The sequence below is a fragment of the Pinus tabuliformis genome, chromosome 7 (assembly GCF_031772625.1).
Source record: "Pinus tabuliformis cultivar Carrire ecotype Pingquan chromosome 7, CPIR1, whole genome shotgun sequence".
NCBI classification, from domain to species: Eukaryota; Viridiplantae; Streptophyta; class Pinopsida; order Pinales; family Pinaceae; genus Pinus; species Pinus tabuliformis.
Window position 1 is genome coordinate 360,070,523 of NC_142293.1, and position 20,205 is coordinate 360,090,727.

The 20,205-nt window shown below is 38.9% G+C and overlaps 1 protein-coding gene across 2 annotated transcripts in view; it reads left to right on the forward strand.

Moving 5' to 3' along the window:
- LOC149247437 (uncharacterized) overlaps window positions 1-20,205 on the forward strand; it is a 135,747-nt gene that overhangs the window by 78,736 nt on the left and 36,806 nt on the right. For both annotated transcript variants that reach the window (XM_089458215.1, XM_089458214.1), the window contains exons 18-24: window positions 8,754-8,850; window positions 8,943-9,002; window positions 9,094-9,148; window positions 9,317-9,753; window positions 9,844-12,018; window positions 12,163-12,756; window positions 12,880-12,938. In XM_089458215.1, coding sequence (XP_089314341.1) covers window positions 8,754-8,850; window positions 8,943-9,002; window positions 9,094-9,148; window positions 9,317-9,753; window positions 9,844-12,018; window positions 12,163-12,756; window positions 12,880-12,938 — 3,477 coding nt within the window. The remainder of the gene's footprint in view (window positions 1-8,753; window positions 8,851-8,942; window positions 9,003-9,093; window positions 9,149-9,316; window positions 9,754-9,843; window positions 12,019-12,162; window positions 12,757-12,879; window positions 12,939-20,205) is intronic.

Consider the following 20,205-nt stretch of genomic DNA (forward strand, 5'->3'; position numbering starts at 1 on the left):
CACCTCTCCAAGAATAACTTGCTTGAACACTTCAACTACTGACTTTGCCAAGAGCATCCTTCTCTAAAGTATACCTCTTGTTCATATAGCTAACTTTCTTTTCAATAATTACCATGCATGCTTAAAATAGGGTGGAACGATTCTACAAGAAAAGAAACCTTGCATGCAAACCAATAATTGCCTAGTAAGGTAGGGTAAACCTTTGCAAGGAAAAAAGTATTTATTAGCATGGGTTTCTTGCTTTTTTATTATATTTCTATGTCAAAGCAACCATTGAGTACTTCTAGGGTTTATGTCGTGAGTCATAGTCCTTGCCATTATGGTTTAGACCCTTCTTGGGAAGAAGAAATTTATTTTTGAGTAAAAAATGTATTTTGTGCCTCCTCCACCAAGTCGGCCTACCCTCTAGTCAAGTCGGCCTCATTGAAGGAGTTTGACCTCACAAAAAGACCTCCCTACCTTAAAAGGGGGTATCCACTGCTGTATCTCACACATTATGCTCTCACCCCTTGATCCCCGAGCAGTTAATTAAAGAAAAATCATAAAAGGCAAAAGGCATATAAAGAAGGGTGGAAAAATCAAGGCCGGGACACCTCATGTACCACAATTTCTCCCTTCTATACATTATATACCCAAGTGTGGGCTTCCCCTTTTTTTAGTTACCCTTGTAATGCATATGACCCAGGGCCGCTCCTCTTCATTCCCTAATCCATACATCTCTCTATCACATGCCACGACCATTTAAAGGATGTACCTTGGACATATTACCCCCTTTAGAAGTATAAACCACCTAATGGGATACTTGGATAACCCTATTTGGAGCTTGGAGACATTAGCACATGCCAAAGTCCATTATGGAAGGGCATGCCATTACAAAGTCCCCACATATTGTCCATGGTTTGTAAGTTCTTTTACTTGATTTCCTTGATGACTTGTTGTAATAGAAGGCCAGGGGACGCATTGGATCTTATGCAGGATTGCAGGTGGTTTCCATCTTTGGTTTGGTCTCCCTAACGGGGTACTAACCCCAAACTAAGTAATAACAAGTCATCCAGAGAAAACTTATAGATGTGACAAAGCGACGATCATGAACAATTAATATAAATGCCCAAAACTTTAACATGCAAGAGATTCTAGATTTAAAATAATTTTCACTTAATGGCCCAGATCTATAATTAAATCGGCAATATAAATTCTGAAACATTAATCGCACTTGACAATAGAGAAATATAAAAAATGCATTGAATCACCAAATAATACCAAGGAACTTCAAATTTTAATTTTAATTATCCCTTAGGCAATAACTTTAATGGTAACTGAAGAAATCAAAATCTTTCTTTTAATGTGACAGAAGTAAAACGAATCAAAGTTTTAATAAATTAAAATTTTAATGGGCCATAGGCCACCTTGGTTACCAGAGAAATTTAGATTTTTTTTTTTTTTAGGTTTATAGATTTTTAGAATTTTTTAATTTTTAGGATTTTTTAGAATTTTTTAGAATTTTTTTAATGTTTTGGATTTTTTAAGATTGTTTTATATTTTTATGATTTAGAAGTTTTTATTACTTTTTAAAGTTTTTTAAATGTGAATAACATAAAAAAAATCAAAATCATAAAAAGAAATTAAAAAAATATGAAACAAAATAAAATCAAAGAATGAAATAAAAGTATAAAATCAAAACAAAATGGAATTGAAATAAGAAAATAATAAAATGAAGTCCAAAACCAAAGAATAAGTGAAAATTTAATGAAACTAAAAAGTATACAAACGCTAACTAGAAATCCAAAACCAAAAATCAAACCTATGTTAAAATTTAATGACGCTAAAAAATATACAAATGCTAACCCTAACCAAAATACTAAAGCAATGAAAGTTAAGAAATAGAAAATCAAATGAATTTTTATTGTTTTCTTGTGCGTAGGTGAGACGGAGGGAGCTGGACAGCGGCAAAAAGGGAGAGATCGCAAAAGGGAATCATGGGAGGATGACGCTGTGTGGAGGGGGTTTGCTGTTTGCAGGTTGGACGACAAGAAGGGGATCGTGGAGTTACACTATAGGGATGCGGAAGGTTGCGGATAGGAGAGGCGGCCGAGGGAGCTAAGCGATGGAGTATGACAATGTTTGAGCAACAAGTATATGGCAGGGAGCTACATATAGAGGAGAGGGAGGATTTGATGGGCAGGGTATGGAGCAGTGAATGCGTGGAGGATAGCTGCGGACAAGAGAGAAGCGAGGGTTGCGGATTTGTTTTGCAGGTAGAGCAGAGGAGAAATGGAGGGAATGGCTGCGTATTTCATTTTCTTTTGCAGCTTTAGCAACGATCAAGAAAAACTCAGCAGTAGAGACGACAAACATTTTTTTGTTGTTTAATTTTAAATATTTGTGTCGAAATTTTCTATTGAAAACCCCAACAACAAAAAATGATTTCGAAAGCTTTTCAGTGAAAGAGAAATTTTGAATCTAGCGGACATTAGCTCAATGAACCTTGAGAAACTTCTCATTTAGTTGATATGTTCTGCTTCTGATTCATTAATGAAACCCTGAAACCCTCACAAGATTTCTAGATTTAAGAATTTTGGAACCCTTATAAGATTTTCCAGATTAAAAAAAATAAAACCCTTCGAATGCAAAATGTTGGATAATTTTCCTGCAAAATGATGAACCCCAAAGATCCAGATCTTACCCTCCAGGGCCTAGATCTGGAGTCTATACAATTTTCTTCTTTTGGTCGGTAGTTGCACGACAATAATAAAACACCCAAACGATATATACAAAAACCCAGAAAAACCCAAGTCAGAAAACCAAAAATAATTATAGATCTATGTACATGAATGGCAAATCTATTAGATCTAAGGAGTGTGAGTACAACTCCGCTCCCAGATTTGATAATCTGAGGGTCTCAAAAGCCAAATATATCGATTTAACATAGAAAAAAATAATTTTTGCTGAATTTTAAAGGAGGTGCTGAGCTCAAAATCCTTCATGCATCACCCATAAAAAAAATATCTTATGATAAACCCAGGATCAAATTAAGCTAGACTCTTTAGAAAACACGGATCGGGAGTTCGCTGGTCCAACTTAAAACTTCCTCGAACGCCCGATGATCTAAAAAATCAAGACTTTCTTGCAGAACTCAATTTAGCCATCAACATAGAGCGAGAAAACAATAATAAAACTTAGACAAATAGAGATACTTGCTATTACGTTCAGAATTTAGATTATTATTCAAACCCCAACGACTAAGCAAGATACTAGTACTCAAATCACTCTTTAGAAGCTATTTCAGTCAAAAAGAAATTACGCATGAAAAACAACACATCTTACAGTATTTCCATGAAGAGTAACACCGGCGAAAATTAACCTCGTAGTCTTTCTTTATTATCCAAAAATGTTTACACGAGCTTTTCGCTTAGCACACGATCAAAAGATCGGATGGATCGACTGACAAATGACCTCCTATTTAAAGATAAATCTTCCAACGGCTAGTTTGAGTGATCCTTGTCAAAGCAATTTCGACCATTGATGAGGATTAAAATTTCTTTTAATCTCATCTGTTGAAATTTAAAATTCTCGAGGAAATTCGAATTTTTCAATTAAATGCATTTTAATTAATTCAAAAATTAAAATTTTGAATTAATTTCCTCAAAATTTAGACTTTGACTTAACCCCAGGGACCAAAGGCTTAAAATCTAGCAAAATAATCAATTTACCTTAGTCCCGGGACCTCTTAAAATTTAAATTTTAAAGACCGACGAATTTTGCCTTCAGAGAATTTAAATTTACCTAGGACCTAGAATTAATTAAATTTCTGGCCTAGGATTTTAATTAAATTTTGGCCAGAAAATTTAATTAATTAACCTATGAGGGGATAAATTATTTTTCCAATCCTCAAGACACTTTACATCATAATTTTCATATCTTTTACATCACAAGGGGGAAAGCCCATCTGAAATAGACCCTCACAACCTACCCATTTCCGCGACACAAATATAATCCAGCAGACCAAGCAATTTGTAATAAAATAACCTAACCAAATAGTTAGGATTATTCCCAAATCCCTTTTACGTAGACTCGACTCGCCTAAGATCCCAATTACAAAATTCATTCCGGCTTTGGGGTATGGCTGAAGGAAAACTTTGCCGACCAGTCGAGAATGGACCGGTGAGACAAAAAACCTCGTGGAATGTAGATTGTCACTAGAAAAATAGGTTTACCTAGGCAACTACATACATGACACATATTTGCTGAGATTATTTACATCATTTACATGTAGAATGGGTTTACATTATAACATGACAATCAGGTTGATGATAAAAGCTGGACGACATGGACACATCAATCAGGCGCTATCCCTTTTGCGAAAAAAAGGGGTGTACTACTATGGGTTGTTGACACGTAGTGGTCAACAAATCCTTTGTGCCAAAATGTGTGAGAGGGCTCCATATATCTCGAACTAGGCGATGGCCTTTAATTCTCCAAGTAAATCATCATGTGGTGCTCCATTTTGTGTTTGGGGCACAAAAACTGGTCTCATGGGTCTCTTGATGATAAAATAGCCTGTAATGCTCCAATACTGAGGGCTTTGACGATGGTGCTTGCCCTCCCATGTCTCAAGGGGTGAGACAAACCTCCTTTGGGCCTTGGATCAACTGCCACACCACGTGGTAAATGCTAAGCCGGTTGGGGCACATTGGTCCAAGTGCATCATCTTGTGAATAATGTGGGGCAATGAGTAGATTGTTAAAGGTGCTGGAGGTGCCCATGGTGTGAAATGATGCTCTACACATGATGGGAGTCCCATGGCTCTCAACGCTTCACCCGAGGGTGTCAATATGATCCTCTGGTGGACTTGGGCCCCAATTAAGTTGCCCAACCCATGATGAAACCACCTGCCAATCACATATAATGTCCAATGCTGCATCCTCACCATCAGGTACAATAATTCATTAGTGCATCTAAGTGAACCAAACTTGTTTATCAAGGGCACATTGAGACTTCATATGGGGCTTCCCTTCCAAATTTGGGGCTTTGATCTCAAAGTAGTGTTACCTCCCTAGGTAGGATTGGTTAATAAACGACTCTATTAGGTGTTCCCAACCCCCAAGGGGAAAGACAGGTCCTTGGTACATCCTTCAATTGATAGGTGTCATGTGAATGAGGATGAATGGATGGGACACGGGGGTCTTAAGACCAAATGCCATGGTTCAAGGATGGCAATGATGAGGGATGTCCACATATTGGGTGTGTAGATGTAGGAGGGAGCAATCATTGATACATGAGTTACCCCTGGCGTTTGTTTTTCCACCCTTCTTTATTTGGATGTTGCATTTTCTTGATTTTTCTTTGTATTTCTGTTCGAGGCTCCAAGAAATGAGAGCATGCTATGTTTGATGTAACGCAATTATTACCCCCTTAAGGTGGGGCAGTTCATCGCGTTTGTTTTTCCACCCTTCTTTATTTGGATGTTGCTTTTTCTTGATTTTTCTTTGTATTTCTGTTCGAGGCTCCAAGAAATGAGAGCATGCTATGTTTGATGTAACGCAATTATTACCCCCTTAAGGTGGGGCAGTTCATCGCTCACCAGGGGTTGGGATGTGCATGGGTTCTTTAATGATGTGGGGGCACTCATGATTTTGCCCATGTGCTATATTTAACACTTGTACTATCTTTTGCATTTTATAATATTCTTTTTCTTTTGTTTCTTGCTTGTGGCCATGATATGCACCTAACTTTCTTAGACATGTGGACAAAGAGAGGGGGTGTGCTAGTGCCTTGTGGACCTAGTGGTTATGTGGACCCAGAGAAGGAAAATGATGAAATAGAGTTTGTAATATGCGGAGGGGAGTGAAAAATGTGGAACCAGAAAATGAGACCACGCTACCGAAGTCAGGGTTTCCCAAGCAGTGCCCTTCCTAAAATCAAAGGTCTATAGGGGAGATCCCATAGGACTAGGATTGAGGATTAACCCACCATTTAAAGTGAGGGAGCAAAACCATGATCAAAACCCTTCTTTTGAGTCACCCAATAAGCCATGCCCAAAATGCGCAAGGAAAAACAAGCAAAAGCACATGATTGCACAATGAAAATCATACCTTTTGGGATGGATTTCCCACCTTCTAGCATATGCTCTCGACAGATGGGCGAGGGGACATATGAATGATGCAGGGAGCGGAGATCAAATATCACAATATATTTGCTCCATCGGTGGCTGTAAGAGGCCGTTGGTTATGGCTAAAGAGATATCTAGGGTAAAAATTCTCCTATGGGGCCACCCACTTTGGGTGCGTAACAGTGCCTGAACTGGTAGCAATGGAATTATTTGATCTTGCTCAAATCTTTCTTCTACATCTCACCCTTATGACAAGACTCCACCTTTCCCTCGCCCTGGCCCTTGGCTTTGCTACCTTTGGCTGCCAAGGCAAAGTTCTCCTCGTCCTCAGTCTTCGCTGATCTTTCAGCTCTCATCCCTCTTCGGATTTCTTCTTGGACGCAGTCTGATCACGACCTTTCCCACCTTGGAAGATTCTCTCTGCCATTGACTGCATCCTGGAAATTCTCCCAAGACTTATGAAGTCCCAGTAGTGCAAGACTCAGAAGATCATTGTCTGCTACAGTCTAGCCCACTCCAGCTAGCTCATCCTGAACCTGAATGAACTTGGAAAGGTACGTGATGATGGGCTCTCTTTTGCTCATCCGAATATTTATTAGGTTGTCCTTCAGAGCAAGCTTTCTAGCATCACTGGAACTTGATACAACTCGAAGATGGCTTTCCACAGTTCATATGCTGACTTCTTTCCACGGAGACGAGGGATAATGTTGTCTTTGACCCCCTCAATAACGATCACCCTGGCCTTGGTGTCATTCTTGTTATGCTGGATCAACTGTTGGGGATCTGCAGGTGGAACTATTTGACTTTGCACAAATTCTAGCACCCCAATATCCTCCAACACCACTGAGATCCGCTCCTTCCGTGAGCAAAAGTTAGAGGCCTCCCTCTAAACAGTGATATGCCCTTAGTCCTTGGACCAACATACTGCTTATCCAAAAGCTGCTCTTCAAAATTCTAGTGCTAGCCTTCTAACTGAATTGCGCCGTTCACTGTCTGAACAATTTTGGTGTTGGTTTTTATGCAGAACTTTGCTCTGATACCATGTTAATTTTCTTGAAACTCTGCAACTATTTGGTTGAATTATTGAAAACAGGGAAACTGAAAATTGAAACCAAATTTACTTTCTCCAAGATATAGAGTTTCTTAACAATCTATAAGTGGCAAAAAAAACCAGAGATAAAAACACATGCACACCAAAATTGACACACTTCTTTTACCCAGGAAACCCAAAAGGGAAAATTTGCTTTCTTTCTTGTGGTAATTTATTGATTGTTCTTTGAGAAAATAGATCTATTACAATTCATGCTACTACTGTATAGCCAACGACTTGTCTCTGAGAAAGCGATTGGCTTCTCCTCACTACTCTCATCTCTTGGTCTCTGCTGAAGACAGTCTCAACCTGCCTTGAGAATCTTGATCCCTGCTCCACAATCCATGTGCACTTGAGCCCTACTTCTTAGCGCACTTGGGCTTCTATTTCCTTGTGCACTTGGCCCCTATTTCCTCATGTATAATTGCTCTTCAATTATGTGCGCTCCACACACAAAGAATGATCTATGATATTGTGCCTTTGTCCTTCTGTTTATAGTTGGAATTTGATCCATGCAAAGAGGCATAGTTCGATTAGTAGTTCACACTAGTGGCATGAGTTTCCTTTGCTAGTTAACTGGAGTAAGTCCCAGTTACACTTGGACTAGTTCTAACTTCTCAGTTAACCAGCTCTAGTTCCTCCTTGATTTACTCTAGTTGTGATTGCGAATAAACTGCGAACTCAACAAGTTCTTTCTCCAATCAACACTGAAGTCTTAACTCATTCTAACTGAACTTGTCACTGCCACCTCATCCTATAGTCTAATTTGTCTAACGGAAGACTCCAATGAACTGAAGCTCCAACACTATGCATGTAACCTTGATGACCATTCCAATAAACTGGAAATCAACTCATCGAAACTGAAGTCTGTCTCATGAACTCGCATTCATGCTAGAGAAAGACTAAGTCGAGGTCTTCACTGGCTAAGGCACAAGCCAGGAGACCTTCCATCGCTACATTTTCAACATGTTGACACTGGACAGTGCCAAGAAAAGAAACTTACAGGTAGCTGCTTGATTCTGCGGAGTTCTGAATTTTTGATGTTTATCTGGAAGTGACATCCTTAAAAGGTTTTTTTGTTCCCACAGGTCTTTCAGAATGATAATTCGGGGGTCACAGGTCTTGTAATCAATGTATGTTGAGAGCAATATGTTAGGTGTTATTATATATACCAAAGTTGAGCGAATAATATCAATCTGTTCAATTTTCTGATAATTATGCAAGGTAAACATATGAATGGTTGGAAGTTGGAACATGTTCTTCCTTTCTCGAACAAAATTATCTGAAGGAAAAATGCTGTACCTTATCTAACTGAGACATGTTCAACGCTTTCTTTGAATGTCACTGTTTTGTTAATTAATCAATACTCGCCCATTATCTTTCCCCTTTGAGTTTGAACAGTGCTACTGGAACTGGGTGTTATTGTTGGAGAGTATAATATTATGTTACAATGGGACTTTCCAACAATAGCGTATATGTACTTATACACAACTCTTATCTGCTTTAATTTTTCAGTCTGCTGTGTTATAACTGTATTTAATACAATGTTTTCAGTGATGGAACATCTATTGTACTCTCAGACGAAGTTGGCCAAATATACATTCTAGCAACAGGACAAGGAGAGTCCCAAAAGGATGCAAAGTATGACCAGGTACAGATGGTTATATCTATGATGAGATGTCATCCATGCACTATTTTATTTTTCTTGATTTTGTTTTTCTTACTTTTTTAAATTCATAACAGTTCTTTCTGGGGGATTACCGCCCTCTTGTTCAAGATGTACACGGGAACGTTCTAGATCAGGTGAGAGGCCCTTTATAGCTTCAGATTGATATTTTATTGACTTGCAAAGTATTAAAACATATGTTTATGACTGGTAATACATTTCATACAGGAGACTCAGCTACCTCCGTATCGACGCAACATTCAGGATCTTCTTTGTGATGCAAGTATGGAGGGTTTTGTTTTATTTGCTGTTCTGGTACATTAAGTAGGTTTGTTTCTGTCATCTTGGATGCTTAAGCAGGGTACATATCTGGTTTTTTGAATATAGAGTACAATAGTGTTATTTTGTTTGCTTTTCTGATAATGCATTTATCTATTTGGAAAACATGCAGATATGATTCCTTATCCTGATCCATACCAAAGCATGTATCAGCAGCGACGCTTGGGTGCCCTGGGGATTGACTGGCAGCCTCCTTCTGTAAGACTAGCTGTAGGCACAACTGAAGATGGTATCTATGCTATTCAAGATGATCTTTTAGGACAGTTGCCTACCACACATATTGAAGGGGACAGGGATAGGTGGTTGGAACAACCAACAGAATTGGAAGATGTTATGGACTGGGAGCAAGAAAATGATGCACAAAGCGATGATACTGGATCAGAGTATAATATCACTGAAGAATGTACAAGTGAAGGCGAGCAGGGAAGTCTGAATGCAAGTTCTTCAGAGGAGACAGAATGCAGTGTGGATGAAGATGAGAATAGCAAAGATGAAGATAGCAGCAAGGCACATCTTCGCAGGTCAAAAAGGAAGAAACGCAAGGCGGAGGTAAGGACAGCTTGATGTGCTCAGAGTTTTGTGGGTTCATGAGTGTCCTAGAAATACTATTATTAATAAAAACCTTTTCTGTTTCTGTAGGGTGCGATGTTCACATCTTCTGGAAGACGTGTCAAGAAGAAATATGCGGAAGAGAGTGATGGGACTCTGGGAAGAATAAAAAAATACAAATATTCTAGACATGGCAAGTCTAAGAAGAAAAAAATTGTATCTGAAAAATCATCAAGACCTCAAAGGCTTGCTGCACGGAATGCGCTGAACTTATTTTCCCGTATAAGTGCAAGCTCATCAAGAGACAAGGATTCTAGTGCAAGTGACAGTGAATCTCAAGGTAGTGGATACTCACATGCAGAAGAAAATGCACTAAGCAGTGAATCCCAAAGATCTTTGAGTGGTGAACAAAAGGGTCTTCTCGAGGAAGAGACATCTCAAAATGACCTTGTGCCTATGACTAAACAATCTGAACATGTAGAGTGTAACAAACATGAAGAATCTAACAAACCTGAAGACTTTAACGCCGTGAAAAAATCTGGAAAAATAGTATTGAAGTTTCAACGCCGTGATTTTAATTCTGATGTACAGGGAAAGGCAAGCTCTCCTTCTGTAGAGGTCCATTACAAAGATGAAAAACAGGAAGATGCCCTTGTAAATTCCCTCGATATTGCTGAAGCTAAGATTTCTGACAAATTTTATTTGGAGCCTACAGATACTGCATATGTACCTAAGGTTTCCTGGCCTGAGGAGCATGAATATGAAGTAAACCAAGCTTTGGATCAAAGCAGGAATGCTCTTGAGCATCATCGTGACCTTTCATGGGGAGATGTAAAGGCACGGAGATCCAAGCGTCTTCGTGTGACTGATGCTAATCCTGTAGATTTCTCTGTCAAAACAAAGTTAATGGGGAACAACTCCAATGCACAGAATTTTCGGCAACAATCAAATGCCATGCAAAGTAGTAACGGTCAAAGTCCTCAATTGGGTATAATGGAACAGGTGATTGGTAATGAATCATCTCAGTCGGGCCAGGAAGATCATCATGCTGATATCCTATATAAACAACCACAAAATATCTGCGCAGTATCTGTTTATGAAAAGCTAGATACTAGAGGACACACAGACTTTACCCCAGAAAGAAGGAAATCTAAGTCTTTTGTGGGATATCGGGGAATATTACCCGAAAATAATTATGGGGAGAAGGTATGTGATTCACCTACCTCTGGCAATGGCAGTGGAATGGAAGGAAGTTGGAGAGAGGGTGAAGGGTGCTCATCAGACAAATATGAAACAGGTGTCTTGAAACATCTAGCTGATAATATTCTTGGACAGTCTGAAATGGCAGAAACAGTAGCTGACAATGGAGAGGATGCTGCTCTTTTCCTTGATAATAACTATTCATGTGAAGCAGCTGAGCCAAATTATAACCGTTTTGGAAAGTTTATGAGTAGGACTAGGACAAAGAAGGATTCATGTACTGTGTCTCATGAGCAAAATCACATCATATCAGAAGAATGGAAGAATTTTGGCAACAACCGAACTTTGCAAGGTAGCAGGCCAAGAGATGACTTGTCTGGAAGGTTTACTTGCAGGGCGTCTGGTACAAGAGCCAAGGGTCACTCTCTGCAACAAATAGACTGGAGCAATGAAGAAGATAAGCTGGAATATTATAATGATGGGAAGAGAGGAGATTTTGGTTTAAATGAGCCAGTTAGAATAGATACTGATTCAGATGATAGAATGCAAAATGCAGAGGATGAAAGGAAACAGGCATTTGGAGCTAATATGCTCGTAGATGGAGAAAACTCTTCAGGAATGGGAAACTCTTCAAATGAGGATAAGAAAATGCCAAAGATTACTCTGAAGCTTCATCCAATGACAGCTGACCATGGTAGAAAGGCAAGATCAGAGCGTATAAAGCGAGCTGGTAGGACTACTCAGGAAGCAGCCAGTACTCATAAGCATTACCGTATCTATGAGGGCTTGAATTATGAGGAAAAACAGACACAAGTTCACCCAGATGGCTTGGAGGGAAGAGAATCACTGATTGGTGCCGAATGGGGGTCCACTTCTAGGGTGTTGAATGGAGTAAGACCTGCTAGAAACAGGAGAAGCACTGGCTATAACAATGGTAGGATGCCAGTGGAAAAGAAGAAAGGCAAGCAAGTAATGAGGAAGCTATCTTGGTTAATGCTGGCTGAAGCTGAAGAATGCAATCGGTATATTCCACAGTTTGGAGATCATGTTGCATATTTGAGACAGGTATATCACATGGACAGATTTGTTGCCTTTTCATTTTTTGGTTTTGGATGTATGTACTTTTTGCCTTTGAAGATTTGATTTCCGACCTTGAATTCAAGTTTCTTGTAATGCTTGTTTAGACAAATGTGCTGTTTACCTTGGCAGGGGCATCAAGAGTATTTGGAAATGAAAATGTCACGAGAAATGAGAGCACCACAAGACAGAGGACCTTGGAAAACCATTAAGGGCATTATTCGGTCTGTGGAATTCTGTCATGTTGACACTCTAGAGTATTCCACGTTTGCTGGGTCTGGGGAGACCTGCTGCAAATTGACGCTCAGATTCATTGGACAGGACTCCGATGTTTATGGAAAGAGCTTTAAGTTGACATTGCCTGAATTGACCAATTTCCCTGATTTTCTTGTAGAGAAAAGTCGCTATGAAGCAGCATTAAAGAGAAACTGGACACATAGAGATAGGTGTCATGTTTGGTGGAGATCTGAGGGTGGTGAAGGGGGAAGTTGGTGGGCAGGGAGAGTTACAAATGTTGAACCAAAATCATCTGATTTCCCAGATAGTCCATGGGACAGATACGTTGTCCAGTACAAGAGTGATTCATCTGGTCCTCACAAACACAGCCCCTGGGAACTTTTTGATCCAAATAATCATAGCTTGGAGCTTCCAAAAATTGATCCTGCAGTTAAAACACAATTTCTTCGTGGTATTTCAAATTTGGAGAAAATTTCTTATGAAAATGATGTAAGGAAATCCTTTCTCTCTTAGAAGTGTATCTGAGATATTTTGTGTGTCTATCTAATCTGGTCACATATCTGTTTCCCTTTAGTGTGTCCTCATCTTGTGCATTATTAAAATTTGTTGCAGGATTGTTATGGATTGTTGAAATTATCTGAAGCGTCAGAAAAATCAGACTTTCATAACCGGTTGGTTACTATCAAGTCCTTTTAACTGCAAATTTCTCATTTTGTATGTTAGTTTATATTTGCTGGGAGTTGTGAAGTTTCCAAATAGAGCTATTAAATTACACACACAATGAAATTGCAGAGAGAGAGAGAGAGAGAGATTGATATTATTCAATGTTTAATAATGAGATACACAAACACTGATATGTTTAGTGAGAGAGAAGCACCTGGTTGACCACCTAACATAGTGTTAAGGGCTGAAGGGGTAACAGAGAAGCTAAGATACATACAATGATATGTTTTGTAAGAGAGACAATCAACTGGATAACCATCACTGTGTTAAGACAACTTAGATGAGGTTAAGTAATAATTGTAGCATGATTGGTTGTCAACTTGTCATTGAAGTGCAAAATGGGAATCTGATATTCGTAGAGTTGCAAAATAAACTGAATTTTTGATTTCAGTTTCTTGGTCACATGAAATGGGTGGTAAAATTTGGTCAAGGGGTGAAACAGATAGTGATTTTCTACTGTTAGTTGATGAAATGTTAGATTCAGTTTTTTGTGTTGAACATGCTGGTAAAGCTGGTTTCTTGATCTGAGCAGGGAAAGCTTTAGAGGCAAAATTTTATATTTTTCTTTGAAAAATTATTTTCCAATTAAAAATGAGTGTTTGCCCAAACTTCTATAGGATAATTTTTTTTTCTTTGAAAAGTTATCAATTTTTTTATAAATTAGATAATTTCCATAGAAATTTGAATTTTTTTACAAAAATGTTGTCAAACATTTATAGTTAGCATTTTAGTGAGTAGTAGAATTTGCCATGGCTTGTATGCTTGAAAGCTATGCATAGATCCTTGAAATTTTACCTGTATTTGAGGGTGTTTTAGACAGTAGTTTTTCAGAGATCTTTGAAATTTTACCTGGATTTGAGGGTGTTTTACACAGTAGTTATGTGTTCTTTAGGGCAAATGGTGATGTCCAATTTTGTGAAATAGATGAATTTAGCACAAAAAAAAATGTCCTATTACATGCATTGAACTTAGTTTGACTGGTCAAAGGTGATTTGGCTTTACTATGGACAATTTCTCAACTTTTTGCTAGTTATTGCTGATGAGAAAGAACATTCAAGTGATTTTTACATTCCCAAATGGGTTACTCCGCAATTGTTTCAGTCAATTAAAGACCAATTGCTGGTCAAAGGAGGTGAGCCATGGGGTTAGTGAGTCTTAGTGATGATTTGGGGTCATCCGGTTTAAAAGATGTGAAATTGATTCAGTTTGTGGTAAACAGGTAAAACACTTGGCAGATTACTGATTCGGGGTGAACCTTAAGAAGATATCTGTCCACATTGACCTAAGTTGAAATGGCATTGTGGCAGTTGAGAAAGGTTTTTCCAGAATAATATATTAGTATTTTATACAAATAATATTATAAAGTATGTTATATGAATAATATATGAGGGTGTGGTGTTTATATATATGTGAATAAGAGTGACACTCTCTTTTGCTGCTTCTGCATGCACACCCCACCTCACCCTGATTTCAAAGGTAATGATACCTGCAGCCATATACACTGGCTAGTTAGCCTGCCATTGACAAGAGTCTGAAGAGTCAGATGCATTTCTGTCACTGTTATCTGTCAAATGCAGATTGGCTGTATAACTTTCTGATTCGTTGGCATCTGAAACCATGTCTTCCAGTTTCAGGTTGACGATTCAAACTTTCAAACAATTTAGCTGGCAAAGCTGTCTTCATTTAAGTTCTCCTGCTGCTCAGTCTCTTCTGCTTCCCGTGACCTCAACTCCTTCAGATCTTTGGATATCCCGATTCCTTGAGAGATTATCAGAATCTGGGTGGCAGAGCTGTCTTCTTCATAGTTCCCCTGCTGTTCAGTTTCCTCTGCTTCCAATGACCTCAACCTATTAAAGATTCTTGGATATCCTCATTCACTGAGAGATTTCCAACAATCTCTGTTCACTATCTACCAATTTTCGTCATCATTAACATTGCTGCCAGCTGAAACCAAACTGCAATTTCAAAAAGTCTAACTAAGATGGTTAACTAGGTGAAGATGTTAACAAACATACTAGAGCTTTCCTCTCGCACAAGGACCCCACAACTTGCTGATATGAAAATGACCTTACTACAACTGGCAGAATCTGATGATTCCAAGGATAAAAACTCAAAGGTCAGGGCTTTATACCAATGTTACCAGACTCGGAATCGGCAATAAATCGGCGAGGCAAAAGAGCGAAGAGTTTTAATCGGATCGGGAAAAAATCGGCAAAAAATCGTTGAATTCATTAAATAAAAATATACACATATATTGAATTAAAAAAACCATTTTTCATTAATATTGGGTAAAGGCATGTCCAAACAATGCATAATATCAATAGATGTCCAAAATATCATGAATAAATAAGTATCTCATATATGTTATGAGTCCACACATGATCCAAAGCACTGAGTCTTGAGTTCTTAGAAGCATATGCTTCTAAAAGTTTACAAAAAAGTTAAAAACTGCATACTAATCAGAAAAAAATCAGCAACTAAGAGTCTAAGACTCTTAAGAGTGAGAACTAGAAGCGATTCCTTCCACTCCTTCGCTTGCTTGACTCTCAAAGTTCTCCAAGTCATGAAGGCTTAAAAGAGGAGGCTCATCTAATTGAACCTAGTCTGCCGCATTTGTAGCTTGCAAATCTATCTCTTCAAGGTCGATTGGTGAATGATCCATACCTGTCATTATCATGAGACATTGAAATGTGAATTAAAATTTCACTTTGAAGTTTGAACTTTAAACTTTAAAGTACGAACTAGATTATGAAACCTTCAAATTCAAGCTCTCGAATCTCACCTTGTATTTGTTTGTTGCGAAGTCGTAGATTGTAATGGACAAATACAAGGTCATTCAAGCGTTTTTGTGTCAATCGGTTGCGCTTCTTAGAATGTATTTTCTCAAACATGCTCCAGTTGCGTTCACAACATGAAGCACTGCATGCTTGGTTTAAGATTCGGATGGCAAATCTCTTCAAATTTGGCGTATCACTACCAAAGTTTTGCCACCAAAGACCTAGCAAGTGGTAAGGGTTTGTGAGTAGAAGACTAGAAGCACTAAATTAGTAAATAGTAAATACTAAAAACTTAATAAGAAAAGAAAATTTAATAAAACATTTAACATACAAAATAAAGTTTAGACAAATTTAATGAATTGATGAAGCCTTCAAGCTGGGTACCTGGCAACATCTTAGACCTTTGTCTTATAGCACTGGTATAGGCAAACAATTTAGATGGTGCCCTATAATCTTGTAGTTGGGAAAAGACACGACTTTGTTGTTCTGGATCAGGGAAGCACCTTTCCATGCATGTCATAATGCCAACCTCCCCATCCTCATTAAATTTGCTCTTATCATAAAAATATTGTGGGTTTAAGAAGTACCCAGCAGCATGTAAGGGGGAATGCAATTGCCTATCCCAACGTGCATCTATAATGTCCCAAAGAGGCATATACTTTGTCTCATCATCCCCATATCTTCTTTTGATGGCCTCCTTTGCGAGATCCATCGCCTCATAAATGTAACCCATAGCGGGTTTGTCACCATCAACCATCCTGAAAGTTCAAGCATCCAAATTTAAAGAAATATGAAACATTGTAAATAAAAAGAAGCTTGAAATGAAATTTAAAAAATGAAAAAGTTAAAAGACTTGAAGTACCTGAGAACTCTAACAAGGGACTCTGTCACAGCAATAATCTCTTCGGCATCTTTCCAGAAGCCATCATTAAACACAAGTGCAGCAATTTCGATGCCTTCAGGGGTCTTGGAATGTTTAGATCCCATCCACTCAGGTCCCAAGAACATCCTCTTCAGATTTATCTTTTGCTCAACCACAGATTGCAAAGATATGAAATTTGTTGCAAATCTAGTCACTGCAGGTCGAACAATTTCTTTACCTTCAGTGTATATTCTCATAGTGTTTAGGACAATAGTGTGGTTGTATAGGTATTTGGTTATGGATTTTGCCTTCTCCACAACCTCATGTATCCAATGAAGCTTACCAATGTCCTCAAGCATTAAATCTATGCAATGGGCAGCACAAGAGGTCCAAAAAATAGTGGGGTGCCTCATCTCAAAAAGTCTACCAGCAGCCATATAATTCGTTGCATTATCGGTGACAATTTGTACAACATGTTCTTCTCGCACTTCTTGAACGACTTCCTCCATTTCACAGATAAGTTGGGCAGTCTTAACCTTGTCTGAAGCATCCACTGATTTGAGAAACATTGTGCCTGCGGGACAAGATGCAAGGAAATTTATTAAAGTTCTATTCCTCTGATCTGTCCATCCATCACTCATGATGGTGTACCCTATTTCTACCCATGATGAACGAAACTCAGCTAGCACAAGATGACATCTTCAACACTCTCTAACAACATATCTGTCCTAAGGCTCTCTGATGTAGGGGCTTTGAACCCTGGACCTGCAACAACAATTGCATCAATCATAGCTTGCCAATAAGGACTTCTGGCACAGTGGGAAGGTATGTCAGAATAGTACCAAAAGTTAGCAATGGCCTTCCTTGCCTGACTATAGATATTTTTTTTCCAACCAGTGCCATCCAAGGTAGGTTGGGAACCGGGTTTTGTGCGGGGAGCAAAAAAGGTGTTTATGTTTCCACCTTTAGTGTTGAAGGAAGGAGTTGAAGGACTCGCATGGCTTTGAGTTTGACTTGGCCTTGGAGGCATGTGTGGAAAACTTGGGAATGGCATTGAGGATTCAACAGATTGAGGTGACATGGGGCTAGTGGCAGAAAAAGTATCAACTCCAACAATTCCTATTTCAGCATTTTGCTTTGCTTTCTTGGCATTATGCTGCTCTAACATATCAAGGGCCAAGGCTGCTTGGTATTTGACATTGTCGTCAACCTTGCCGCAAATACCTATATCATGGCCAGGTATTTGTGCAAGGTGGAACTTGAATCTATAAATGCCTCCACTACATTCCTTTTTGCAAAATTTACAAAGGAGCATGGATTTTCCGGGAATCTTGTCACAATAAGCCCAAGCAAAGTCCCGCTCTCTCGGCATTGTTGTTGCTTTGAACTTGTGTTTAATTTGTGGCTTCTGTTAAGATTTGGAGTCTGGCTTCTATTTAATTTGTGGCTCCTGTGAAAGAAACACAAAATCAAATTTAAAAATGATCCAAAAATTTAAAATATGCTAGAAATTAAAAAAATTAAATGAAGACAGATGTCAGTAAAGTTGTAAACATATAGAAATGTTGCCTTTCAATAAAAGCATAACCCTGTGCTTGGAATCTGGATTATTTCTCTCTCTCTAGTGTACTTGTGCTGGGGTTTATTTTTCTCTGTAGGGCTGCACCTCTTTTGGCTGCCCTACTGTTGTTTAATAGTTAACTCTTTCTTCGGTCATGGATGAGAGCATTAGAATTTAGTAGTTCAAATATAAGGCAGATTCAAGAAGACATGGTCAACATAAGGGCCAGACCATGATTTATGTGAAGATGAAGGGACTTCTGCTGAACATACTGAGTTCCAACTTCCAACTGTCAACCTGAACAGAGAGTGTTTACCTAGGAAAGTAGGGCACCTCCAATCCAGAGAAGGAATTTTGATAATATTGAGTTCTCAGCTCTGAGATCCAATTTCTGTTGTTTTGAAATTTTGATAGTTTTTTATTAAGGAGGATGGGAAGGTTGTTGAGGAGTGCAAGCTCAGGGTGGTTTATGCTCCTCCACCCCAACCTCCTTCTCCAGTTCCTGAAGGATCAGAAGAGGGCCTATCTCCAAGGGCATCTGACAGTGGAAAACAGAATACTGGCTTGTTTGAAGCGGTGAGTGTTATGTTTAAACTTTATACAATCTTGTTTCTAGTTAGTCACGCTTCTATCAGTATGTACAGATGTGGGTGTTTGCTTAGTTGTCTAAACATTGTGGTTTCTCCTTATAAGAAATAACATGCTGTTCAATATGGTCAAGATTGACTTTATCGTAAAGGTGGCCTTCTTATGTAACATACGCTCATTTTTTTACATTCACATATCAACAGGCGCCCAAAGAACTTGGTGAATTGAAGGCAAAACTTACTGAGGTCAGCAAAACCCTGCTTTTTATTATCAGTAGTGCAATTAATATATGGTGAATGTTTGGTTATTTTGTTATAACTGGTTCAATGATGAAAAGACATCGTGGCAAAAAAGGTCAGAGATTTGGTGCATGATTGGAATGTGATTTTTTTCACAAATTGGATAGCTTTGCTTATTCATACAATGTCAAGAGTATTGCTTGGACCAAACTTTTTCGACATAGGCACGTCTTCCACATAAGCAGACCATATGGTCATGTATCCAGGTGTAAGGTGCATTCACTTGTTGGACAAGAACGGTTAGATATGATGCCAATTTGTCAAGTTGTGGCTTGATAATCCAGTGCCTTACTTTAGGATATGCGCAAGTCATTTCGAATTCGATGGCAGTGGGACGATGGTGCTAATGCAATTGCGGTGTGATGATAAATTCAATGCACCCGTCTAATGGTAGCTGGCCAGCAATCGTCTTGGAACCAAGGTAATTTTTCTTTCGGATGCAGCTTTATAATATATATGTTAAAAGTTAAAACTTAAAACTTAATATGTCAAGTCACTGTCAATAAACTTCACGCAGGTTACCTCGGTCCTCAAGGCTGAAGGCGGCTCACGCAGGTACTCAGCAATCTGGCTCTGCGGAATACGTAACCGTTCAAACTTCACGCAGGTTACCTCGGTCCTCAAGGCTGAAGGCGGCTCACGCAGGTACTCAACAATCCGGCTCTGCGGCGTCGAATGCAGCTCTGCGGACTCAACGCCAATCGATAGTGAGAAAGTCAGAAACAATGAAACAACGCTATCACGTAACTGAGATAGTTATAAACGCCTTACCGCCATAATCCGAAACCCAAAACCCGATAAAAAAAACTGGCGGACTCGCCAAAAAACGCAGAATCAGTTAAATGGCCAGAGTCGCGAGTCAAACTCGCGTTGACCACGAGTCAAACTCGGTCAACGCGAGTTGACTCGCAGAGTTTCTAATCGGATCGTTTAGCCGCTGAGCCGAGTATGACTCACGATTCATCGCCAAAGTCGGCGATTCCTGTTTCACTGCTTTATACACGATGCATCCATCTCACACATGGGAAGGCTATTGACAAGATATGCATTTTCCAGTGATTCCTGGAGGTGCACTTGTGATATTCAATGTCCTTATCATCCATTGAAATTGTGGTTTCCTTAGAAAGA